The sequence below is a fragment of the Strix aluco genome, chromosome 4, assembly GCF_031877795.1.
Source record: "Strix aluco isolate bStrAlu1 chromosome 4, bStrAlu1.hap1, whole genome shotgun sequence".
NCBI lineage: Eukaryota > Metazoa > Chordata > Aves > Strigiformes > Strigidae > Strix > Strix aluco.
The window spans coordinates 61465159-61491726 of NC_133934.1; the positions used below are offsets into that span (position 1 = coordinate 61465159).

At 41.8% G+C, this 26568-nt stretch overlaps 1 protein-coding gene across 6 annotated transcripts in view; it reads left to right on the forward strand.

Moving 5' to 3' along the window:
• Positions 1 to 26568, forward strand: part of TECRL (trans-2,3-enoyl-CoA reductase like) — a 75213-nt gene that overhangs the window by 26667 nt on the left and 21978 nt on the right. For 4 of the 6 annotated variants that reach the window (XM_074823316.1, XM_074823319.1, XM_074823318.1 and 1 more), the window contains exons 3-6: positions 10016 to 10060; positions 11319 to 11422; positions 23518 to 23633; positions 26261 to 26366. In XM_074823316.1, coding sequence (XP_074679417.1) covers positions 10016 to 10060; positions 11319 to 11422; positions 23518 to 23633; positions 26261 to 26366 — 371 coding nt within the window. Of the gene's footprint in view, positions 1 to 4376; positions 4512 to 10015; positions 10061 to 11318; positions 11423 to 23517; positions 23634 to 26260; positions 26367 to 26568 lie in introns of all 6 variants that reach the window. The other 2 variants (XM_074823317.1, XM_074823315.1) reach the window with 2 other exon arrangements.

Consider the following 26568-nt stretch of genomic DNA (forward strand, 5'->3'; position numbering starts at 1 on the left):
TTGGGGTGGTGAGTCCTGTGCTCGCCATGTGAGCTAGACCATCACGCACAGCACGCAGAGGAGGTGACCTGGAATCAACCATGTTTGCTGTTTATTCTCACAATGTCTCTATTTGCTGGAAAGGTACTATAGCCTCATTTCACAGCAGGGGAACTGCAGTATGCAGAGGGAAAATTATTTGTCCTCTGTCGTAGAGCCGAGATGGGAAGAGCAGTTTCCCAATCCTTGTGGCAGTGCTTCTGAGGCACTGAAGCCTCTGGTCAACCCAATTAAGGTGGTGGGATGGGGAATTAAACCAGCCCAAATAAACTTCTCCCAGGAAGGACAAGGGAACATGACTGAGCCTCTGGCTTGCATGCTATGGTGTCTGATCTGCTGCCAAAGCAGGGCAGATCTGTGCTGCCTTTTCCTCACCTCTTGTGGAGAAACTACAGTTTAGCCCTGTTATTAGTGGGATCAATTTTCAGTGTGGTGAATTTACCAATGTATGTATGAGAAGCTAATTTGCACTAAGGAAGAAATCATGTCAGTTCAAATGTATTTAGTTAATTGTTGATGGCATTGGTGTGGACATTAGATACAAAAAAATGCATTGCTATTAGGGGTTGGTGAGTTACTTTTGCTGTATCAGCTGTGATTGTTGGACCACTGGGTACTTTCTGATGCTGGAATGTGAATCAGCAGTGTGCCAGACTGCTGTAACACGCCAGTGTCATACCACAGTCAGACAGCCTGCAAGCAGCGCAGGGTAAAACAGCGACCTTGCCAGTCTCTTGCTCTCTGCCCCTCGTGCAGCTCTGTGGAGAGCTGCTACCTAAATGTACTTAACAGTCATGCTGGTTGTGGCAGGTTCCAAACTAGAGCTTTCTGAAGTGAGGAGGCAATGACCTGTGTTATCAGTGTCCTGAAACACAGCATATCTGTAACAAGGCGAGGCACAGCACTGTTTGTTCTCTCAGAACCTGGCAGAGGCTGAACGTAAGAAAGGTTTTAAATGAAACAACATTTTAAAACAGGTCTTTATATCTTACTGTTCGTGTTTTCTGAGACCACAAGGATGGTCAGATACCTGTGTTTAAATGCTCTGCTTTATTGCCTATGAAACCCTTGGCTGGGTTGGCTACTGCCACATCAGTTATGGTATTTGAGCAGTTAAGGATTCAGCTGGACAGCAACTGATTTCATAACCCACCAAACATTAAGCTGCACTTTTAAAAATCCCATGCTAGAATATGGACAAGCAGATAGAGGAGGAAGGATATGTTTAGTCCCTAAAACACATATTTAGTTTGGCAAATGTAGATTCCTTAACGTGCATTTTCTCACGTTTGGGTCGCCCTTTGTACGAAGGCTTCACTGATAGAGCTTTTATTTAGGAAGAAAATCCTGCTTGAGTTCTCACATCCCCCTGATACCTCAACAATTATCTTTGTTACTCTTTCCAAACTTGTGGAGACAGGAGAATCAAATACAAAGATAACTGCCAGAATACAGATCCTCAATCGGCATAAATTACTCATCTCTCTTTTAATTGGGGTTGGCATTTCAGAGCCAGAACACAACTGTCTGCAAATATGAAGCAAACTCAGTGCTATTTTAGTGCGTGGATCACCGGACGCAGTCGTCCCTGGGGGTGCCTGGTCAAAAGACTCCCCCAACCCGTTATGCAGAGTCCAGCTTCTCTGACTTGGCTGCCCCCCACCGCCCTGCAGGGACAGTGCCAGCCTCTGTCCAGTGACTGTGTGTCACCCGGGCAGCCTCGGCAGCTCGAAGCCCACGGGAGGGGAGCCAGCCCTGCAGGCACGCTGCTGCGGGCCGGGCAGAGCGCGTGTGTCACGCCACTGCAGCTGGGCACTCGTGGCCGGACTGCGGTGCCCTGCAGCAGCACGATGCGTTCAGCACCTCCTCACCTCCTTGCACTGATTGAGGGCAGGCCCTTATGGGAACGCTGCTTCAAGCTCCAGGCTTGTCAGAGCATCTATTTTCTTGTTTCTCTGTATTCTGCGCTAAGGTTGTTATTAATGAAATAAAAGGTGAGCATCATTCCCTTTGCCTTGCCTTGCCCACGCACATTAATTTAAATGCAAATCCACACAGAAAGATCAAAATTAATTATACTTTCTGCAGCAGGCTACATAGAAAATTGAAATGCACAGGACTGGCTCTTCTTTTTAGAAAATTGAAATGCACAGGACTGGCTTTTCTTTTCAGAAAATTGAAATGCACAGGACTGGCTTTTTTTTTTTTTCCTCATCTCTTCTTTTTTGAAAGTGGAAAGGAGAAACAATGTAGCAAAAATACTAAAATATGCATCTAAATGTTGCATGCTTGCTTGCTTTTTAGTTTCTGATGCTTTTTGCTCATCTGAATTTCCACAGTTGTTTTCAGCGTCAAGCTGTTTCAGAAGGAAAATTGAAAGCTTAACCTGCTAGTGACATAAATTGATCTCTAAATGACAAATAATATTCTGTTTACCGCTAATAACAATCGATCTTCATTAAGAAAAACTATGCTGACTCTTAAGAAATGTGTCCATTATTGCCTGATCAGAAATATAGCTAAAGTCTTGAGATTTTATTTTTTTTTCAGGGAAAAAAAAAAGACAGGGGGAGAGGAGTGTTTTGTTCCTCAAGGAGTTCAGGCATTTATATAAGTTTTTTCAATAAAAATGCAGTCAGGTGAATTTGTAACCCAGGGTGCAGTGCAGAGTCTCACAGGCTGGAATTCCACACCTGGGCACAGTCACAGCAAATGAACTGCTTCCAGTAACCAACGTATGGACAGGGCTATCCTGTTTGCCAGCTCCTGGGCAAGAAAAGCAAAATTCTGTCACTTTTTAAGGGAAATGGCTGCAGGCATTGTATGCAATATGATACTCTTTGCTACAGCGATGTTAGATATGCTCTGAAAAACCTTCTGGATCGGGCTCTGTGGGGCTTCAGTAGAGGTGCCAGCATGACAGTTACGTGACTTTATGTAGGAAAAATGGATGTTCACAGATTTTAAGCCTTTAAGGCCAATGGGAACAATCAAATATACAGCTAAAAAGGAAGCATTTAGCCAGACACTTTGTCACACTGGGGCTTACTTGCTTAGTAGTCTGTGGAAAGTATGTGCTGCTCTGCTACTTAGCCAGATCCTGTCCTTAGGACTGTTGGTCTTAACCAATGCCTGGAGACATCAATTCAGCCAGCTTACTGCTTGCTCTCCCTGTGCAAGCAGTATGGTTGTAGCTAGATGCATTCATGTATTACAAAAACCAGAAGAAAGAAATGGATGCTTATGATCAAATAGCTCCTTTTCCAAATTCTACATGTCATTAAGAAAGTGGTTATTTGTGTCCCCACAGCAACTAGAGGTCAAGGTGCCTCTGTAAAACACATAGCCAGAGATCTTCCCTGGAAAGCTTACAAATTAAACAAATCAGAGAAAATAGAGAAAAAAGCTGACAAAGAAAAGGGATTTATCCCTGGGTATGGAGCCATTAAAAATAACATCCATTTCAGTACCTTGTTGAGATTTTACTGAACAGGACACACCGGATCTGCTCTTTCCACTGACTTCCCATAAAAACATGGATCTAGTTCAAGACCTCACTCCCGCTCTTTAAATATTCTGTTACACCATATCAAAGGTACTTCTACAAGAAAAACAGTCTAACTGAACAATCCTGGATCCAGCAAGTGCCTTCCCAAGGCCAGCCCTAAAGACTTAGCGAGAGGTGGAAGCAGCATACAGTTGGTAGCCTGGCCCCTATGAGCCCAGCTGGGCTCAAGAGCTCAGTACAGTGCCAGACCAGCTGGGTGGTACCTGAAGAGGGCCTGGCTAGAGCTGGTCTCTGCAGAAGCCCTGAAAAAAAAGACCCAGGTGATTGTGCTGGCATTTAGCTGGTCAAAGCAGCAAAACATCTTTTGGTCTGCAGCCAAACAGGGCCTTTTGAGTGGGACCATGTGAAGAGATGCTGGGACCTTGCTTGCCCCAGGCTTGCTGCTGAGAGCTGCAATTCTTCAAGTGAGCTGGTCATTCAGATTGCAGTACTCAGCAACTGTCATTTATTACAGTGAAGGGAAGCACAGTAAGTAATAGCTTCAGATACTTTCTCTCTTGGTCTTGTGGCCCAGCTTAGTTTTAGTGTGGTTTCTTAGGTGTGCTTTTTTTACCACCATCATGCCCAGGAATCACTCAAGTGCAGTGTTAGCACAATAAATCCCACAGTCTTTTCTTCCAAATAAAAGCAAAAAGCAACAGCCTGCAAGTCATTTCAGCATCCCACTTTCCTGCTGCCAGCTCAGTGAAGCAAGGGTATGCAAACTTCAGTCCAGCAAAGGCTGCAACTGTCAGTGTGGTGATATCTCCATCTATTCCTGTTTTCTCAGAAGTGTTCCTGAGAACGCTCAAACACCCCTGCTGCAACCAGGAGAAACAACACTTATGACCATTGTTGTTTAAGGTCGCGGATATGGAGCAACTGTATTATTTGTTCAGCATTTTCTTGTCAAGGAAAGACATCGGCAAGTTTTCAGATAATATGTGTGTCAGTATGTCTGTCTGTGTTCATATATTATGCACAAAACCACCATCCCCACACATACTAACAAGTGAATCTTGCCTAGCAATCTCATCTTATTGCTACATAGATATCAAAACTACTGTCTGGTTAAGGTGGTGGAATGCATTTCAGCTGTGCTCAGTTCACATGAGCAAGTGCTGTTATATTTTGCAGCTAATGTGTAACATTTCGTGATCATGTAAGGGGTATTGGTGCTGCAGTGGTCCCCAGAATTTCCTGTATTTCTGCAAATTTAAACAACATGATGCTGATGATTGATTATAGTAATTTTGTTGTTCATATCATCCTATTCATATCACAGCAGGTATTGCTTGTAATTATTAAGGCTATTTGTTATTAGAGATGCATGGGTGGTGAAATACAATGACAAGCAAACAATTTAACTGATAATAAAATTAGCTGATCATGGAAAGTCAATCTGCTAATTATCTCCAGACTCTGTCCGTCAGCTTTGTTTTGCATTTCTTAGTCTCCTCACTCCCCAGCAGAGTAGCTTTTGCAGGGCTGCATTCTAATACACCAAATTTCCCAGCAAGAGAGGTCTTCATCATGTTACACCTTTGCTCTCATACAGGTTCACGTAACTTCATAAATACTTTGTGACAAATAGGCATTTGATTTTGTAATTTACTACAGAACACAAAGCACACTAAAGAATTTTAATGGAAGGTTCTTTACAAAATTTAGTAAAAATTAGACTGATCCCTTCAATTTTGTAACTAATGGAAAGTACCCAGTATGTAGATTTCTTAGTTGTTAAATTTTCAAAACCTCTTGTGATATTTATGTGGTGGAGCACACATTAAGGTCACTTTGAATCATGTGGATAAAGAGTAACTTTGGACACTTTAAAAACTGTTCTCTGTTCCAGTGATTGTCAGCTGATTTATTTACTGAAATGCTAGTATATAAGTGCAGTGAAAAAACAAAGTGTGTGAGCAGTGGGACCAGTAGAACTTGGTTTTCTGTGCATCTTTGCATAGCAGTATTGGCAGCTGGGCCTGGCACTGAAGCTGTCATTTTAGCAAGCATTTGTATGGCTGTTTAATAGCACTATATCTCCTTTTTATATCCGGTACTAATAAGTGGTTTCATAGTTAGGTATGGTCAAATTAAAGGTGGCTGTCAGTTTTTATATATCCTGTCAGTTTCCTTATGTTTTAATTTTTGTTTTAAATACTGTCAGGTACAACAAATAACCCATCCAAAATTAAATATTTTTTCCTCATGCCCATTTTTTAAAATGGATTATTAAAAGGAAACATTGAGTCACTTTCCAAGAAAATACCATCCTGCGTTGAAAAATTATAATGCTTTAAAGGTAATAGCACTAAAATATTTTAACTGTTTTTAAATAAATATGTGGATTTTTTCCACAAAATTTGAACAGATTCCTGACAGAGAAGATGGAATAAGGTAAGAGGCTTAAGACTCATCATGAATTGCTTACACTTCCAGACCAAAGGAAGCCTGTACACATAGAAGGAACATTGTCTGAATCATAGCAGAATGAATCGTAGAATTGTAGAACAGTTTGGGTTGGAAGGGATGTTCAGAGATCATCTAGTCCAGCCACCCTTCCATGGGCAGGGACATCTTTCACTAGATCAGGTTGCTTAGTGAAGAAGAATGGTGTTGATGTCACTTAAAATCAAGGAGTTTATGAATGACCTTTCAGCTGAGGAACAGACAAAGCTTTTAGGTGCCCATGTGCACATGGTTGGAGGGTGACTGTATTAAAGACTGAGGTAAACATCCTTCAAGAGAAGGATAAGTCAGGAGGGTAGAAATAATCAAATAGGAGACGGAAAACCAGTAAGGCGTTTCAATAGCTGTCCAAACACACTGCAAAGAAAGGAACGAAAGCTGTTCTACACAAATGCTAGAAATGTAAGAAATGTGATGGAAGAACCACAATATTGACTAAATATCAGAGGATATAACATTGGCTAAACAGACCTGTGGTTTGAACCATGATGGCCATTCTTATTTTCTGGTCAGTCTATATGTGCTTTTTCAAGTCAAAACCTGTCTGGGATATAAGTGGGTTGAAATGTTATTTTACAACTTTGTTCCAAGTGTGAAATACCTAGCCAAAACCATAACCCTGCATAAGGGAGCTGAGCAGCTCTGCTGATCACAAGGAATACAGAGGGACTGTGACCTATAGAGTACCATGTGGCTGAGCTTTGATGCACCATCACAATATCAGAAAGCAAATAATCATTCATGGCTGATCTTAGATGCAACACCAGTTACAAGATAAACTTCAGACACCCATGTTCTTGAATTGCTATTAATCTCTGCAGGAGGTGCCAATGGAAAGGGTTAGGAAAAATAAACTGTGAAGTAAACCCTACTGAAAAAACAACTCTGGAAAAACCCTCAAGCTTTAGACTGGAAGCAAGGAGAGCTTTGCCAGATGTGGGAGTGCAGAGAGGCCTTCGAGTGCTGCACACAGCTGCAGCTCTGTCTCTGTCTGTAGTGAGTACTTGTTTACGCTGTCTGGGAGCATGCACTCTCCACATGCACTTCTGAACTCCTGCTGATAGCAGGTGAAGCTAATCTGCCAGATAGTACAGCCTCTAGGTATCCAAGAGAGCCATCAACCCCTTATTCTGACAGGCAGTAACAAGAATTAATACAGATGATAATTAGTCCCTGCATTTGCCTTCTTTTCACTATTAAAAGAAAGGAGAGCTTTTTTTCTATAGGAATGACATGAATAATGTGTTTGCCAGAGCCAGGCTGGATTGGAATTGCTTCCTGCATTTCCAGATAGAAATCCAGAGCTGTCCTAGTGAGAGCTCTGGAGGATTCCCATGGAAAACAGCCACAGGAAGCAGACAAGTAAATGGTGACAAGTGGGGCCAAGGTCCCCTTGGCCATCCACTACCAAGTGGTGAACAGGCAAATCTCTGATATCTAGGAATGTGTGGGGTTTCCTCTCTCTGAAAGGAGTCTCATCAGGCTGGGAGAGCTGACCAGCCAGACTTCTGAGACCAACTGAGGAACAAAGTGGGGTCACGCTTCTCTCCAGAAAGCAATCCTGTTTTTTGCAGGACCCTGGGCAGCTAAGATTTGGGAACAGCCTTGATAAAGTCTGCTGCCAGTAAAGATTGAAAGTGGAAACTTTCATGTTCAGACTAAAACCAACATACTTACAAATAGAGATGTGTTTGGACTTTGCCCACCACTCAATTTGCATAGTATTTTCACTTGACATTAGCTAGTGACCCCCCACCAATAGTAAGAGCTGGGAAGGAACATCCCAATAGCTAATTCCAGGTCCCTCCAACAAAATACAGACAGCACCCCAAGGATGGTCTAGAACACAGTGGTCTGATAACAAGGTCACTGCAGACAAGCAGTGGCAAAAGCACACTTCCATCTGTCTAAATCTTTGAGTATGTTTGAACATAATGGTGTACTGAGGTTAAAGGACTGGAAATGTGGGATGACATGCTTAAACGCACAACCTCTGTTTGCCCTTGTGAAGATTATGAGCCATACCTAAAAGTGCATTGCCACAGGATCAGGTAAATTGGCTTTTATTGAAACATACTGTAATATGAGGCAGGGGGTGCTACGGGGAAGATTCCAATTTAACACAAGTACATTGCATTTCAGGCTCCCAAATAACTATTGATATCTGCTGTCCTGGAGCAAATCATATCTTCCTTGACAAGTCAGACAGCTGCTCTTTCTCTATCTTCTTTTTGTTATCTTTAATAGCCATGGATTGTTGTGGTACCATGAAAAAAATGTTTGTGACTTACTTGATGGATGTCTCACCTCCTGCTATTAGCCCTGGTTCATGGGTTCATCTAATGCCCGTTCTTGCCTACAAAACTCAGACCAAGTGCTTTTGAAATGAGAGTGTGCTGGCTGCCACTGCACAGTGAGTGCAGTGCACACTGTGTACAGCTCCCCCTCCAGCTGGCAGCTGATGGGGTGAACAAGCTCTTCTCCTCATCATCCCGAAATACAGTTAAGGTAGAAGCAATCGTCAGAGCTCATCTGGTCCAGGCTCCTGCTCAGAGCAGGGCCAACTTTCAAGTCCTATAAGATTGCTCAGGGTCTTCCCCAGCTGAGGCCTGATTATCTCCAGGGAAGTAGACCCCACAGCTTCTCAGGATAAATGTTCCCACATTTGATCACAGTCATTGTGAGGAATTTTTTTCCATTTGTTTAAGGTGTGGGAATACTGGTATCTTAAATACAGGAATAGTAACAATTGTAATATAGATCTAAGGAAATCCATGGCTATATTTGACCAGTTTCACCCAGACTTTGAATCAAAAAGACAAAACAGATCTCTTTCAGGCTATTGACTGTCCTAAGGTGTGTCAAAGGAAATAAAAACAAATGCGGTAGAAATGGCTGGAGGTGGTGATAGTGCAGCTGTTCCCTTGCTTTTGTCTGTCAGACTTTGCTGCCCCCAAATCTCGGTCAACACCATACCGTGTGTAAGGTCTCCCCAGGCTGTTCCAGGTCAGCCCTAAATCCTTCAACAATAAACAGAAGTGTATGTGAGAGTTAAGCAAAGTAGTGTGTCTTTGTGATTCAAAGGAGGAGTGCTTATATTGTCCATTCAGCCAGCACAGCTGTAGGGGCAGAGCCTTCTGCATACAGCCACTACAAGGAGCTGGACAAGTTAACAATTTGAACAGCCATGATCCCTTCTGCAGTCTTTCTGTGGCAACCATCCACTTGCCCTAACACTGAGAGAAACAAATGCAGCTGGAGACCTGTACCTGTTTGAACAAACTGAGGGGTCTCTGTCCAAAATCATCAAAGGGCACCTAATAACAACTGCCAACTGCTATTATGCATTTAGGAGCAACGTCTAAACTACAACATTTAAAAATCTGCTTCTAGGGAACATCCTTAAGTTGATGGATATCATGGAAGTCATACATACCCCAGTATTAGTTACTCAGGTGCCTCTGCTTTTTGTGTCTCTATTTGCCTGATTAATCTGTGATTAAGAACTAGGGCTAGCTGCACATCTCTAGTCAGGTTTTATATTCCTAAATGGGAAAAACTAACCCCTTTGGACCAGACTCTAGAACAAGCATCATTTGGAGGGAGAGGCAAGACTGACACATTTAGTACAGTTTTGGAAAATATAGTAATAAACAGGGTCCTCTTTATAGTTCCCAGTGGTGCATGCACACACCTATTTTTTGTGTGCTGATGGAGCATTCAGGATTGAGATTGGCCCTCCAAACACGCAGGTGAGGAGAAGGGATTTCTGCTCTAATGTGTGTATTGTGTGCTCCTCCTAGCTCTCTCCTATTCTCCTTGTATAGGTGAGACCAAAAGAGAGGAATTTTTTTTTAATCACACATTTGTAGCTATCAGCTAAAAAGAATACTAACAGAAAGAGAAATTTAGATCCTCCACCATGAAATTAATGGCTGTGCTTTGTGATTTGAACAGGTCCCCAGTGGTACCCTTCCCGTGTTGGCCTGCAACTAGAACGCAGTAAGTATTCATATGGTTGAATACAGCCACCTTATGTATTATTAATCCTCTGGCAAGTTCTCCTCCTAACAGTACTGCTTTCTCTATATATATTATTTGGCGAACTGTTAGCACTTTTTCATTAATTGATATCAGTGATTAACTTATTAGCTTCCTCATTAGTAAAGGAATCTAATGGTTTTCATAACCACTGAGTAAAAATGTTTCAGAATAGAGTACATGGCTGAAAGACAAGGCAGTTTTAAAACCATTCACTCACTTCTCTCACTGACTGCACTGCTTTAACACTTGCTACAGCCTTATCAGAAGATGCAACTGGCTGCAGAAGGCAGCCTCTTTTTTTTGTGCCAGTATATCAGTTCTTGGTGGACATGGCAGTGGGAGAGGAAGCTGCCATGGGCTGTGTGGCATTTGGTCTGTGGACACGTAGCATTGCAGAGCCCTAGAAAATGAGGGCTCAGCACCTGGTAGGGTTTAGCACCCTCACTGACTTAAACAGTCAACAAACATATATTGAAAAGGAGACACAATACATAAAGTGGAAAAGAGAAAAGAAGTGTTGCAGCCATGGCAACATGCCATGCCAGTGGCTGTTGGGGTTTCCTAATATCCAGCTCACTGCCTCTATTAAAAAAAGAGAACCAGATATTGCCATTTTATGTCTCTGCTTGTATACTCTAGATCCATCAGGACTGGAAACAGATACCTCAGAATACTGTGAAAAGTAATGTAATGCTCAGATATACCTGGTCTGCATAGGTCAGCTTACAAAGAAATCTTGGTCGGTGGGCTTTTGCCCAAGAAGTTGTGTTCATTGTGATGGTGCCACCTATTGTAAAATAGCCTGGGAATGCAAATGCTTCAGCAGCAGATATCAGTGATGGAGACACTGCATAACATCGACTTTCCCATTAGTCTTGCAAGACAGAACAAAAAGTGCTCTATGAAATTGTCTGTGTGATTGCATGACATGTCTCTAATGGTCTAGATTAACAGAGGTAGCATCGTAACAGTTGTTATGCATTGCCGCCCAGTGTCACGTCAGCCTAGTGCTTTTGTTAAAATGAGAGGAGAATAATTCTCTTAGAAATGCTCTGAGTTGCTAACCTGGAGAATAAGTGCTAAATCAGCAAAATAAATCAGAATGCAAGTTGGGCCTACACCTTGACCATTAGCAGGGCAGCCTACATGTTATGCTGAGCCTCTGAGAGGACACCTGTTGTTCATGCCATCTCCTCTTTTGTTTTTGTCATTACAGATGGGCCCTATTTGAAGGATTCCATTAACATTCAAAGCCTTGCCGTTTCCTCCATCATTACACTGTATTTTACAGACCTGGGTCAGCAGGTCGGTTGGACCACAGTAAGTATGTCCTTGTAACAATCGACATGACACATCTTAATGTACAATGTGTTTTAGCATCAAATTACTCCAACTTCCTCAGCCTGTCCTTCCCTATGTCAAATGGTGTAATTACATTATCAGCAGTCAAAACAGAATTAAATGGATAGTAAGCCAAGTTATCAATGTGCTAACTCTGACATCCAATTAAAGATTAGAAGGTGGACATAACAATATTGCCTGAGGAAAAAAAATCAATTTTAAAAACCAGTTTTAGCTAATCAGGGTTTATATGCCTGTGCAGGACCTGTAGCCAAATATATTCATTTGCTGCAAGGCTCCTCAGCTCTGAAAGTGGAAGGATATTAAAAAGAAAAAAATGAATTTCTGGTAATCCTGTTACTAATGCAGGAAAATTATTGGATTGGTATGTCTTACTCTTTGTTTGCCTGAAGAACAGTTCTGAGAGAGTGGTGAGGCCAAGGATTCCAGGCAGAAGATGCTGATCCAGGCTCAGGAGTCACAAAACTTGAATCTGTAAAACAAAAGCATGCACCACGAGCAACAATACCTGTATTATGCTGCAGGTAGAACCATGGTCTGTTTTTACTTTTGGTGTCAGTTTGACTTCAGTTATTTTCCTGTGAGCGGCTGTTGGAAGGTCAGGGTGGTGGGAGAGAGGCAACTTGTTCCACCCAAATGGGGTTGTGGGGAACAGCCTTACAGGCTCATCTGTGCAAGGAGGAAGTGAAAGATTCAATTACTTCACAGCTCAAAGTCAGAAGACAGAAACTTTTGAAAGGACAGTGAAGGAATGGGAGATGAAGAGACCTTTCCAACATCCTGCAGCAGGCATAGTTGGTGGAGCTGAAAGTACTCTCACTACTAGACTGACCTAGCTTTTGCTGTAGTTTGCATGTGCTGCGTTAGCTGGAGTAACACACAGACCACATCTGTATCTTCGGTAATGAGATTCTCCATTTCTGCAGTGAGAAATATGAGTAAGACACAAGTAAGACAGAACTACAGTTTCTGAAAGCTGAAGATTTACCCCACTGATTCCCATACTGATTAATGGCCTATTAAGGCTATACTGATTAATGCTAGTTGGGGTCCTGCTTCCCCCCCAACCCATCTCATCACCGTGGAATTTACTTGCAAAGCAAAATTGAGTAGTGCAGCCTCCTGTTTGCTACAACTAAGTAATCTGCAAGAACCTTATTTATTCTCTCCATTCCTGGTGGTTTATGTAGCCTAAGACAGTAACATAACTAAAGCTTAATATCCCATTATAAATAGTGCAGTTATGACTAGGCATTGATACTGCAGGCAGTGGCATTTTTTTTATGATTTAATCTGCGTATGCAGAAAGTCGACTCCATGAGTTTCTGAATATTCATCTTATCTCATTCTGTTCCATACTCTAAATTGTCTCCGTTCTCAGTGGGAGAAACCTTCTTCCTAGCCATGTCATTTAAACAGTCAAGAGATTTTTATATTATAGGTAGTCCATAACTATAGAGAAATTCACAGAAGATTGTATTCTAACAGTAGCAATTAAGAATTAATTTGTACACAGGATGTATAGTTTTACTGCCATTTTTACTGCGCTTAGAACTCCCATTCTTCCATCCCCCTTGATGCTCTATCAGATTTATGCACACAGTGAGGGATGCTTCTGATTTAAAGGGTTGACATTTAAATAAACAAGGGACAGAATATAAATATTCTTATCTCATCAGCAAAATGATAGCTGAGGTACAAAGAGCCACATTCAGGACTGGACTCCAAAAACAGACATAGAAGCACATGGAAATATGTTGGTGCTCCAGAGGTCAATGCATTGGGTATGGATCTGTCTAGGGGAAAACTAAACACAGAGGTGAGTCTTCTGGGGCTTTGTCACCTCATTGGAGATCACACTTGAGATGTCCACTTGAGGATCAAGAACACTAAGACCCCCAATGGTGGGGATTTACACCAAGACAATGACTTGTGTTTTTTAAAAGGGGAAAGTGGTACCCACCTCCACCTCCTGGGAGCAATACCCTCACCAGGCATGTTGTAAAATAAAAGATGATGCTATTGTCTGTTCCCAGTCAAAGAATTTGGGTCTCTAGGAGCATATTTCTTAATTAAGAAACTTCAGCTTCCCTTTTGGAGCATGCACATTCTCTGATTTCCAGCCCTTGTCGCACTCCACCTTGGTGGCTCAAGAGTTTGTTGCCTCCTGTTGTCTACTCAGTCCCTCTGTCAGAGGCTGCCACTTTGTAGGAAGGATGTTTCCTTCTTATCCTCAGCCTTCTTAAAACATGGTTGCACAATGACCGAAATATTTTTGGTGTTTTGGCTGTGAAAGGCCAGACATCCCCTGGGCTCAGGTTACCATAGCTCTGAGATTGTCTGACCAGATTTCAACAAGTTCTAGAGGCTGGGTTGCTCTGAGGGAGGACAAACTGGAGTGAGGGATTTGCAGTTCTCCACTGGAGCAATTACTTGCTAATCTCTTTTGAGAGTGAGGCCCTTTCCTGGGATAATGTGGGTAGAAATACAACCTCAGCTGGCTCTTTTAGAAGAAAGGACGCCCTCAAGGCTCATTTCCAGACAGCAATTCAGGGAGAAAACAAAACCTGTTTCTTAGTATCATGGATTTTTTTAGAACTCACTCTTCACTCTGCCTTCTTTTTATAAAACAAATATTATCTGAAGCACATAATTTACTTCTGCACAAGATTTACCAATTCCTTTACCCTACCTGGAGGGGATAGTTGAGGTTTGCTGACTGATGCTGCAGAGATACTAATGGAAGCTGAGTTTACAGATCTTTTCTATATGCCTCCTGCAAAGATTGTACCCCCAGGGGTGTTTTAAATTCCCACCACTGGAGTGATGGGTTTTATTTTTAATCTCTGTTCAATTTTGGGCCTAAGCATGTTTGACAGAGACCTCTTTTTACATACTGCAATGCGGCATGTGACTTTTTGAAACATGGCTGGCATTCTACTGCTAAGAATGTACTGCTACTGTAGTCAAAGCAGAAAACCATTCTTCCTGCTCAGATTCAGACTTCCATTAAAGCTTTCCTCATTTGAGCAGTGATTGCAATTCCTGATTTATCAACTTCTGTTGTCTACTTGCTACCCGGGCAGGCTACCAGAAGGATCAAAATAGAACTGAGAAAACAGCACAGAACTGTGAAAAATATATTTTACCTCTAAATCTGTGAATTTCATAAGATTAACCCTGAAACACAGTACTTCAGTAAATATTTTTTGTAACTGTGATTTAAAATTAGGGATTGCTTGAATACTTTGACTTCTGAGAACCTTAAAATACTGAGGCTGGCAGCAGAACTGCTCCATTTCAAATTTTCCAATGAAAAAAAGATTCTGCTCAATTTAGAAATGTAGAGACTAATACTTATTTAAGCTCGAGAACATATTTGAAATCTGAAAAGCCGTGCTTTCACTAATTGGTCTGTTCCCTTCTGGCTGGCAAGCAAAATTATCACAGAGTTAGACATTGTGGAAAATTAACAAGAAGCCAAGAGATCTGTGTTTGAAGCTTTGTGCTTATGTATAGCAGGTGTACACAGTGGGGAAGCACATGCTGTGCTGAATAAGGAGGTGCACCCGTTCTCTCGGGGGGGAAGGCAGTGTTTCGGTCAGCGTGGTTCTCTCCTCTTACTCGCACAGTGCATATATACTGAAGTTTTTCTGTCCTGTGGGTGTGGGTTGGTGGCGAATAGGGGAGAAGCAGTTTGCTCTGACTGTCACTGGCAGAGCTCACTCAGTCCTGTAAATATGGAACAGGCCCATGAATTCTGTGGGATTAATGTGATACAGAGCAATTTATGAGCATTGATGGGTTTGAAAAAGAGGCAGTCACACTGCTGCAGACTCATTTTCTCCACCTTCTCTATACTGAGGTCAGCTTTGGGTTTCCCGTAGGGAACAATTTAAGATGTTTTCCCTAATCTGGGAATGGAAGAAAGCAATTCAATAAAGGTTTATAACCTCTCAATAGGATGCAAAAGTACAAACAATTATAATAGAAGAAAAAAGACAGGATCTGAGGATCCCAGCAGCGCTACAGGCTTGGGGAGGAGTGGCTGGAGAGCTGCCAGTCAGAGAGGGACCTGGGGGTGTTGATTGACAGCCGGCTGAACATGAGCCAGCAGTGTGCCCAGGTGGCCAAGAAGGCCAATGGCATCCTGGCTTGCATCAGAAATAGCGTGGCCAGCAGAGACAGGGAAGTGATCTTACCCCTGTACTCGGCACTGGTGAGGCCGCACCTCGATTCCTGTGTTCAGTTTTGGGCCCCTCACTACAAAAAGGACATTGAATTACTCGAGCGTGTCCAGAGAAGGGCAACGAAGCTGGTGAAGGGTCTGGAGCACATGTCGTACGAGGAGCGGCTGAGGGAACTGGGGTTGTTTAGTCTGGAGAAGAGGAGGCTGAGGGGAGACCTCATCGCCCTCTACAACTACCTGAAAGGAGGTTGCAGAGAGCTGGGGATGAGTCTCTTTAACCAAGTAACAAGCGATAGGACAAGAGGGCATGGCCTCAAGTTGCGCCAGGGAAGGTTTAGACTAGATGTCAGGAAGTATTTCTTTACAGAACGGGTTATTAGGCAGTGGAATAGATTGCCCAGGGAGGTGGTGGAATCCCCATCCCTGGAGGTGTTTAAGAGTAGGGTCGATATAGCGCTGGGTGATATGGTGTAGATGGGAACTGGCAGTGCTAGGTTAATGGTTGGACTAGATGATCTTCAAGGTCCTTTCCAACCTAGTTGATTCTGTGATTCTGTGTGATTCTGTGAATCTGAAGGAGTGGGAAGTCTGGGAATCCTAGCAAACTAGTGGGCCAGTGTGAAGAAGATAAATGTAAGAAAATTCATATGATCATTTCTAAGGAAAGAATTTGAGATCAAGGTAAGAGAGAGAGCTGAGGATCTGTAGGATGTATCAGTGGAGAATGTCACTGAATATATTTCTCAGCAGATACATATCAGAGCTTATATATTTTGTGGCCAATTCAAACACAGTTAGTTGTGGGACAGGACCCTACAAACTGAATAACGCTTTCAGAGGATTGTGGGTACCTGGAAAACCTGGCAGCAGTTCCAAATAAACAGAATGTGTGATTCTGTGTAAGTCTGTTCATGGCTTAAGAACGGCTAGAGCAAAGTGCCAAAGAGAGAGAAATTCCCAAATGGTTTTTCATTGCTAAACCTCTTGGATCAATAGATAATTTGATCATGGAAGATGATGTCTAGGAAAAAAAAGAAGTCACTATTTCCTCTATAGCACCTTTTCCAACTACAATTATTTGTAATGCAAAGCAGCTCTATTTTACAGCTAATAGTTTGTACTTGGCAGAAGTTTCCGCTTGAACACACAGTAAGTGTTGCTCTACCTTGGTACAGCTGGCCAAGTCAAGCTGATGCCAGTCAAATGCTACGAACTTTAAAAACATTGTAACCTTTTACAAAGGCAAATTACACACACAAGATTGGTCTTATTTTTCATTTAATTAAGTCTAATAATTTTCAACCTCCAGGGTTATCAGAAGAGAACAGCTTGCATTTGCTTGTTTTCTTGCCATGGTTTTATATTATTTGTGCCTTTCCTTGGGCCACATATACTTTTGGCTTTTTGTTCCTGTCCAGTGGCAGCATGAAGTCAACTGATAAGGGAAGAGGAGACCTCTGAAACTGCCCAGCTGGCTGATTGGGATTCCTCAAATGCTGCTTCTAATAGGGCAAACAGTGCTGCAATAATTTCTCTTGGTCTCAGCAACAAATGCCACAAGCTCACAATGAACCATGCCAGCGTGTCAATTTTTCAGATTGGGAGCTAGGGAGCTAGAAGGAAAATTAATTCTGAGGGATGAACATTTAGTTGCTGTTGAGCACAATACAGGCTGAAGAACCTGTGCATAAGTGTTTATAGTAACACCCTTGAGTTTTTACTGCTTCAAATGCAAAAAGAAGGTAGAAGGAATTCAGTAAGCATAAACAGAACAAGCTGTTTCTTTCAGTTATACAAAACTTTATGCTTAAACCCTTCCTGCTACTTAAGGAACAAAAAGCTATTTGATGTATGCTGCTGATAAATGTAGACACTTTTCTATTTGTATGCAGAGTAACTAGGGACGTTGACAATTTGTCAATCTATGCAAATTTGAGAAGTTTTAGTCCCTCTAAAATGAGTAAGCCTGGCAAAAATATTTTGCATGGGGAAGTTTTGCTCAACCCCATACTGGGGGTAAGAAGAGCACAAAGAGGAGAGTGAACCAGAGAGTGAAGCAGTATTTGAGAAGACCAAGTGCCCCTTTGTCATTCTTTGCCCACCTTGTCTGGTGACCTTGACAAGTTACTGAATTTCTCTGTATCTCAGTTTCCAGATCTACAGCAAGAAAATAACAGTGTTTTCCTCTTTGCAAAGTGCTTTGAGACTTCTAGATGAAAAGCACTATGGAAAAGCCAGTTGAGGTTATTAGTAATAGCCAGATGTTTAAAAAGCACTATTTTATTTAGGTATCTACATAGCAGATGATAAATATACATTTTAAAATTATACTGTCAAAGCCCTGTAAAGATTTGGCAGCAAATCTGAACTCACATTGATGTTTGGTTACAAACAGAACTTGAGTGCTTTGCTGAATATGTATAGGTACAAACATATAGAACACGCATAGACGTGTGTGTATAAGAGCATTTGTTAATTTGCAGTAATTTTCTATTTTGAGTAAGAAACATGCAAAGGTTTGTGCTCTCAGGGAAGAATCTTGACCAGAGTATGAAGTAGTCTAATGCCAAACCAGTGGGTTCAGACAGCTCACTACTAGGAGAAGAGACAGGAGGGAGCTGGGATTTCAACTCCCTTTTCTTTCAGAGAGAGCACAGGCCTGGCTCGGGGACTAACAGCATCCATCACTGTTTACCTCAGAGTTCCTGAAGCTGGCCTGAGTCAGCTGCAATTTGCCTGTAAAATCCTACAGCAAATCCATCCCTATCTTGGATATTTACAGTAAATATTGAGCTGCAGCCTGAAATACTCTTAGACACGAGTCACTGCAAAATCTGCCCAGACAAGGGAAGTTTCAGGTGCCTCTGTATGTGCTATTTAAGTTTTGTAGGAGGGATTAGCCAGTTCCATGAGAACTGGAACTCAAATTATTGAATATTCAAGCAATCCTTAAGAATTGTACTACCTGATGCAAAACTGCTGCTGCTGTGGATTTTTGCAAACATCAAAATACAGAAATTTTTAAAAGGTGAAGATTTAGAGATGCTGCTAAAATTATGCCATTATCATCCCCAGATAACTATATGGCCTTTAATGAGGTAGCAAAGCATATGAAGTAGAAATTAGTCCAGAAATTAATAATGTTTCTTAATGATCATTAGCTCAAGAGTACTTAGGGCTGGAATTGTAAAAGGAGTCTAAGGTAGTTAGATGCTAAGTTTAACGTCATATGGGGAATTGAGTGGGGTTCAACCACCTGTTTCTCTTGGGTTTCTCAGAAATCCCAGCTGTACTCTGTACACTCATGGTAATGGTCTGTCTGTTATGAATAGATCCTCCTCTTTGTGCAGTACGTACTGCCTCAGCCTGACCCTGGCTCAGACCTGCAGCTAGTGCCTTTGTCTCCCATTTATCAGAGAAACCGAGCTCTGTCCGTTAGATAATTTATATACTGCAGCTGCTTTTCCATCAAAGTTACCCAGGACGTGCTTGAGCTATTTTGTATCTCCTGCTGTGCTGAGAGCTTCAGGCAATGACCCAAAGTCATTGTCCTGGCTGCAGGTATTATCCTCATACCATGCCCTCTACTTTCCCTGCTTGAACCCTGACATCCCGTTGGCAGTGACAGAGAAAACATCATGACCAGCACCGATGAACTGGGAAACTGCCCCTACATGGCATGGAAAGAGCTGCAGGAAGGGATCAGTATGGAAAAGGCTGTACGGCCTTTCCTCAGCTCTGCTCTGCAGCTTGTTGTAAGTGAGATAATGTGAGATTATGCCAAAAGGCAACATGATACGAGATAGGTTGTGTTGTGCAGTATTACAGAAAGGGCATGTCATAAACATTACAGAGAGGAATCAGCTGATGCCCTCATATGAAGATTGCTAATCCATGGGCTGTTCGTTTATAAAGATTCTGTTGAACTTTTTCAGACTCCTTCCACTCCACCCCCTCTGTTTATAGCTTCCTTTTCCCAACCAGTACACATGGTACTATTAACTCATGTCAAAAACCTTTCCATTCCCTGTAGTAGACCTGTTGGGATGGTGTCAGGCACTATGCCATCTGCCTCTACCAGCCAGAAAATTCACCTCACATTCCCTCAAATAACTTTGAAGAGTTCCTTTCACCTCTGGTGCATTCATATCTCCCTAAATATACCCTCTGCCTCATAAAATCTAGCAATATAATTCCTGACCTGGTTGTCACTCAGTTCAGCAAGGTGTTACTGGCATGATCATCTGAACAGAGATAAAAAAAAGCAGGTACAATCTGGCGCATGCAAGATGAGATGCCTTGCTGGTTTGTGAGTTAGCTGTCCTGTATCGTTTTTTCATTTGTCTCATCATCTCTTGAATGATGGAGACTCCTACCTTAGCTCTCTTTTTCAGAGGTATTTCAGATCTCCATTCTGTTGTTTATGTATTAGATGTTTCTAGTTTAGGTATTACTGAATCAAGTCCCCAAGGACCTGATAATTGAAACTGTTATAGAAGCTTGAGTTTAGCGCCCTGTATGGAGCTCATGCCTGGGAGAGGTTTGATTCAAGAACAGGACTTTCTCTATGCCACTGAGAATAAGAGATATATAGAGTATATAATGCCAGACACTGGAGAGGGAAGAAGGAATGTAAGAGAACTGGACACTGTGCAAGAGATGAAATAGAGTGTACAGATGTGGAAAAAAGGGGCATTCTCCTGTTTTCATTCTTCAGGGAGTTAATGATGAGCTCAACAGTTAAATTCTGTTGAACTATGCACATTGTAATAGAGATGTAATGCTCCTCCAGGAAAAGATTTTTGTGTTTACTATGGACCACCATACTTGGATGCACCAAATACATCAAAATAATCTAGGCGGGCTCACAAGATGGTAAAGAAAAAGTAATTACCTTCTAAATACCAGATGTTTTTTACATTTCTACAGAAGAAAAATGCTCTGTGTTTTAAATGATAATTTTTTTGTTTTTTACAAAATGGTATTTCTTTTGTCCAGAAACTGCAAGCTACGATGTTGTTATTTTCAGGGTTTTGTTTAAAATTTGATTATTATTTTTGCAGGATATGTCAGCAGGCACTAGCATCTTAGTAATTTTGTAGGTTTTTTGAGTATCTGTAAAAATGATAGGTTGAACTGATCCGTAACACAACTAATAATTCCCCAAGCCCAGCAATTAGTCAGCTAGAGGATGAGTATGAAGTTACTAGGTAGGCTTAATTGCATATATTTATTGAGAATCAATAGTAAAAGAATGGTGATTGCCTTTGATTGCCAATGGTTAGAACTGATTGTAATTTTGTGTTAATTTAAGACTTTCCCTTCTACCTGCTTGAACTCGTGGGATTTCTAGCAGAGTTTCTCTGCCTGCCTTTCTGGAACTCACTTTTCATTTCTGATTAATTTAAAATCAGTGGGCCAGAGAAGGAGAGCAGAGGTTGCAGCATGGGAGATGCAACTGAGGGAAACAGACTGAAACTTGCCCAAAATGTAAAAAAAAACCCCAAAACACTACAGCAAATTGAACTTCATTCTCTAAAACAGAATGCTGCTGATCTTAACTATGTTCCAGCAGTGTGATGCAGTGTGACAAAGGCAAATACAGTCCTGCCTGCCAGACAATACCTACTTTGATTGCAAATCTTACAGCTGACCATGGACAGCCTGCCTCCGCATGGGCGATTAACACTTTGTGTTGGGTGTGACTGACACACAGATAAGATGGGACCTTGTCCCCAGCCTGCAAAGCACCCTGAGGCCGCTGATGCTACTCACCTTCACAAACCCAAGAGCTGCTGTTGGTGCTCTCAGCTGCTTCTCTGAATTGCTCTGATGGGAGGCTCTGCATCTCACCTCCTACATCAAAAACACTTCCTCACACAATCACAGGACTTCAGGTATCACATGGATGGTAGCTTTGACTGTTAAATAGAGACTGGATTTTTTCACTAAATTCTGAAGCTTTCCTTCTCCTTTCAGCATCTGAAATCAGCCAGGGGGTAAGGGGAGCACACTTGGTGCAGTAATAAGTAACCACAACTTGGTGCTAAGTCCTGCCAGACTTTTCTTGGCAGCTTTGTACTATGCTCATGCCAAACAAATGATAAAAGCTGGCAGTTATGGGTGTATTTTGTGGTGCAACTCATGGATGAGAGGAAAAGCTGCACTGAAGAAAGCAGGTCATTCCAAGCTCTTACACTGACCTGCCCAGACTGTATTATCTGCCCCTCTGTCTCCTACACCACCATTGTCTATATTTAGTGTATTAGGCTTTAATAGCAGAGGCCATCTCTTATAGAGTTTCTAGAGTACCTAACACAGTAGGCTCACAGTTAGGAATAGACCCATACAACTGCTATCAGGACAAAACTCTAATAAGCCCTTGGCTGTGGTGTGTTCCACAACAATGTGGGCTCTTAGACAGTCCTTGATTAAATGTTCTCATACACACACACAGAGCCACTCTTGGGATCATGCAGAGTCTAAATGGAGCACAGAAATCATGGTGCCACGTGGAACAAAACAGAATTTGACATTTCCCTGGTAGAGAACAGTTAAGTCTGTTACTTTTGGAGACAGTCCTGCTATGAACGGCTGAAGTTTCAAAAAGTTTCCCCCTGTAATAGAGGAAAAGAAATGGTATTGGGGTCCCAAATGAAGGAAACCTAATTGCAGAATATTTCTGCAGGAAAACTTTTCTGTTTCAAAGCTCTTCTGAAGGGCAATTAGAAGAACAGCCTGCTGGGGGTCAGACTGCCTGACAAATATTACTTTTGAGAGAGGTAGTCTAAATTCATTGTTGCTTCCTTAAGCCACAGGTATATCCATTACAATCCTACAGCAGTGCAAATGCCACCTTAAAAGCTAAACTGCCCATTAGTTATGAATCTTTATCCCTTAAGCAATACCATGCACTTGAGTTATGATTTGCTAGTTGCTGGTCCTTGTAAACATATAGGACTGCCCCATTTCTGAGATTCATTCCAGTGGGGACAGATGATCAAATCCAGACCTCACATCACTCTAATCACATTTGACTTCCTCCAGCTGTTTGCAGCTTAAGAGTGTGCCCTTACAAAAGGTGATACAGGCTGTACCAAACCAAAGCCAGAATGTAAAACTGAGGGTGGCTCATAAAACTCTGCCTTCTCTCCTTGGCCCCATACGTCCTGTCTGTGGCTAGTAGGGGTGACAGTGAGGAGATGAAATTATTTCTTTCTGCTTTACAGGGTAACTTACTGGTCCAGTCTGCCCACCACAGGCTACTTCTGCTGCTGCTTGCATGGGGAGAAGTCCCATTCAGTCACTGAACAAAGGCTCAAAGCACCATACACCAGGCAGGCAGGCAGGTCCCTGCTCTTCCACTCACCACCAAATTTCAAGCAATGATCCCTCCCTTCCAGATGATTCAAAGCTTACAGGATTCAAAGCTATGTTTGTTTCTGTCATGCCTGGTTGGGTTTTGACTGATGTATCACTTAATTGCAAAAAACACTGGCAGAAAGCAAGCTGCCTTCAGCTTTTGGGCCTTGATTTTCAGTGCTATTTAGATTCCAAATAGGCATCTGGTGGCACAGCCAAAAGTATAAAGAGGAGATAACTGTGATTTTGACCACTTTCCATGAAGCATTCCTGACTGGGTTAATGTTCTGCACAGAAACCTCTCTCTCATTTCTTAGATGGATTTTACTCCTTTGCTAAAGAGACAGCAGAAAAAAAACTATGTGTCATTTAAGTCCTTAAAATGAAACCAAAATGACATTTGAAGGTTGAATAGGTTTTGTGGATAGGGGTATTCTTTTTCTCATGCCTTTATTGGTACAATTTCCTACTCTGATACAGCTATTTTCTTTTTCATTTCTAGTTTTTTCTAACAGAATACACTGGGCCTCTTCTAATATATCTACTCTTTTACATTCGCCTCTCAACTATTTATGATCAAGTGGAAAGTATGAAGAACTTCCGTCACCCAGTGGTTCAGTAAGTGACACTTGTGTGAACTATTTTCCTGGAGGACAGGGAGCAAGAGGGATGGAGACTGCATTTCCAGGACTGAGGAGGTTACAGGAGGTGTGAGACTGCATGCCTGGTCTCAGAGTCAGTGGGAGTTTCAGGCTGTTCTTATCAATAGCGGTTTGGCATTTTAGCAGCACTCATAAGCCCGACCAAAAGTGGGATACCAGTTGCAATGGTCACTGTACCTGGTCACAATGGGAGATGTAGTATTTTCCCCAAATCATCTGCACTCTAGACACACAGCCTGAACAGAAGGTGAAATAGTAAACACAGTGGGTAGTAATCCAAAATCATGCCTGACAAAGAAGACAGAGAAGAGAGGACAAGACTTCAGGTGTCCTACTCCCAGTCTCTTTACAGTGCATTCCCACTCATAAGATGAGCATCCAGCACAGAAGATAACTACTCCCACATTGGCTTTCACCTAGGCACAGCAAAGAGGAATTTCAAGAGGTCTGCATGTCATGACTCTGGTCAAGAACAACTGAGAAACTCAGAAGAAGCACCGTAGGAACTCAGAACTGGTAATCTGATTTTTGAAATAAATGTCTTCAAATTGTGATTGTTCCCCAGAGCCATATGCAACATATTTGAGTTATGAAAGACTTTTAAGAAATAAAACACAAAAATAAGAGCTCAGCTACTGTTGTAGAACAATGAAGAGCAGAGGCTGTATCTAGCTGTACAGAAACAAATCAGAGGAGCTCATATATAAACATGAACCAGATAGCTTTGTTTTTCTCCATTACTGGACCAATAATGCTAACAAGGAAAATTAAACAGCTCCGATATAATACATAGCAGCTGACCACAGGGAAATGCTACCTGCTTAGTCTGCTAGAACTCAAGAGCATGCCAAAAAGCAATGAAGAGAGGACAACCAACCAAGATAGCTTTTTACAACCTTCGACAGCCCCTGCTGTTCTCAAGCCATTTTGAAGGACTCTGAAAGAAACAAAACAGACCTGATCAATGGGAGGGATTAAGAACTGTTATAGACAAAAAAGTGGCAAGCAGCTATACACGTTAACTGCCACCAACCATACCCCTCCACTGGATGGCAGTTAATGCACCAGGCAGGCTGGGAACTTTCACACTTAAGGAACTTACTTCTCTTCAGTGTGATTGTCCCTGTTCTGGGGGATTAGTGCCTGGCAAAGGGGTGGAATGTGATCAAGGAAAGCCTGTCGGCTACGTAAGTTGGAGCACTGGAAGTGGAAGGGCACACAGGGAACTAAGAGCCCCAAGGAACTGTACAGCTTTCCCACAGCACTTTTTCCACACTATGATTGCAGAACCAAGGAAGCTGGTATACAGCAGAGAAACACAGTGAGTAACAGTACCATTTACAGATGGAGGAACAGAGACTTGGAGAGACATTAAGGGGGTTAGTGGACCTGGGAATGAGAACACAGGATAGTTGAATTCAAGTCCAGAGCTGGAAGATGCTTGCCTTCCTTCTCTTTCTCATACACTTAAAAGGAGAGAATTTCTGGTAGCATGGAAGAGCCAGCAATACCTTTACCTTCTTTTAAGTGGACAAGGGGTGTGCAGAATTCTTCCAGTGACCACTCCTTAACACGTTCGTCTGAGGTCCCCATCCTAAGCCAAATTAATTTTAAAATTCCCAGCAATGCTGAAAGTTTGCTCCAGACTTTGGATAAGTCATTAATTGTTTGAAATTTTCTTAGCTCAACCTTCTCTGGTTTAATTACTTTGAAATTGTTTAATCTTTGACTCTGGCTACCATACAAGATGCATAATAAAAGTATTTGAGATTTCACATGCTGAAAACCACTTTTCATTTATGTCTTATAATTGGTTTGCAGTGAGACAGGCTCTGGTAGTACGGTAAATGTAACCAAGATAAAATGCCACCAGGAATCACTCTTGACATTTGTTTTTGAAACTCAATCTCTATGAGCTGCAGCTCATTCTCGGAAGCAAATCAGCAACGCCTGTTATTGTTTCATAATCTTCCTCAAAAGAGAATCAGTATAATAATTTCTACAACAATTACCTCATTTCTTTGTAGCGGGCAACAAAAAAGCCATCAGAATGGATTAACTTTGCAACAAAATCTCATTTCGCGTCCACAAGGAAATGAAATACAAACTACCTCCATGCAGCTACTTGAGTTGGCAAAGGACAAGGAAACCATTCAGAAGATATTCCAAATGTTTTTAAATATCAGACACATCCTACAGGAGCATTAAGGTGGCCTTGAAACGTGGGAGACATCTTTTGGAAAAGCACAGCAGACGCTTGCTTGTATACACAGCTGTCCTGTTTTAATGTCTTGGCAGGGCTATGTATCACATTCAGAGCGTGAGGAACTCTTTTTAATTCAAGGCTAGTAAAAATAAGTTGCTTCCCTGCAAGATGAAAGCATCTTCGTATAACACTGAAAATGATTCCATTAATCTTTGGTTCCAGATGCTTCAATTAAGACAATATCTTAAATCCCACGATTTCAGTGTGACTCTGCAGTTTTGGAATATTAGTCCTTATTCCTTTTGTGACATTAAAATGTGTAGTAATAAAAAGCAATCTTTCACTTACCTTAATTTCCCTTTTTTTTTTCCTTCCAGCTTGGCCTGCTTCTGCCATTGCTTACACTACATCAGACATCTTCTGGAGACATTATTTGTTCACAAGTTTTCAGGAGGGCACACTCCTCTGAAAAATATGATAAAGGTGACAATATGTTTATCATTTTATGGAAGAGAGAATATCCCCATATCAAAGCAGTCCTTGGAAGAAGATAGGAAAATAAAAAATAATTTATTTTCTGCTCCAGGAGTTATGATTAGTCAAAATACAAATATAGGAAGAATTTCAGGGCCATCTCCCCAAGGCCATGAACTGAAACCAATGTCCATTTTAGCTCCTGCATGTC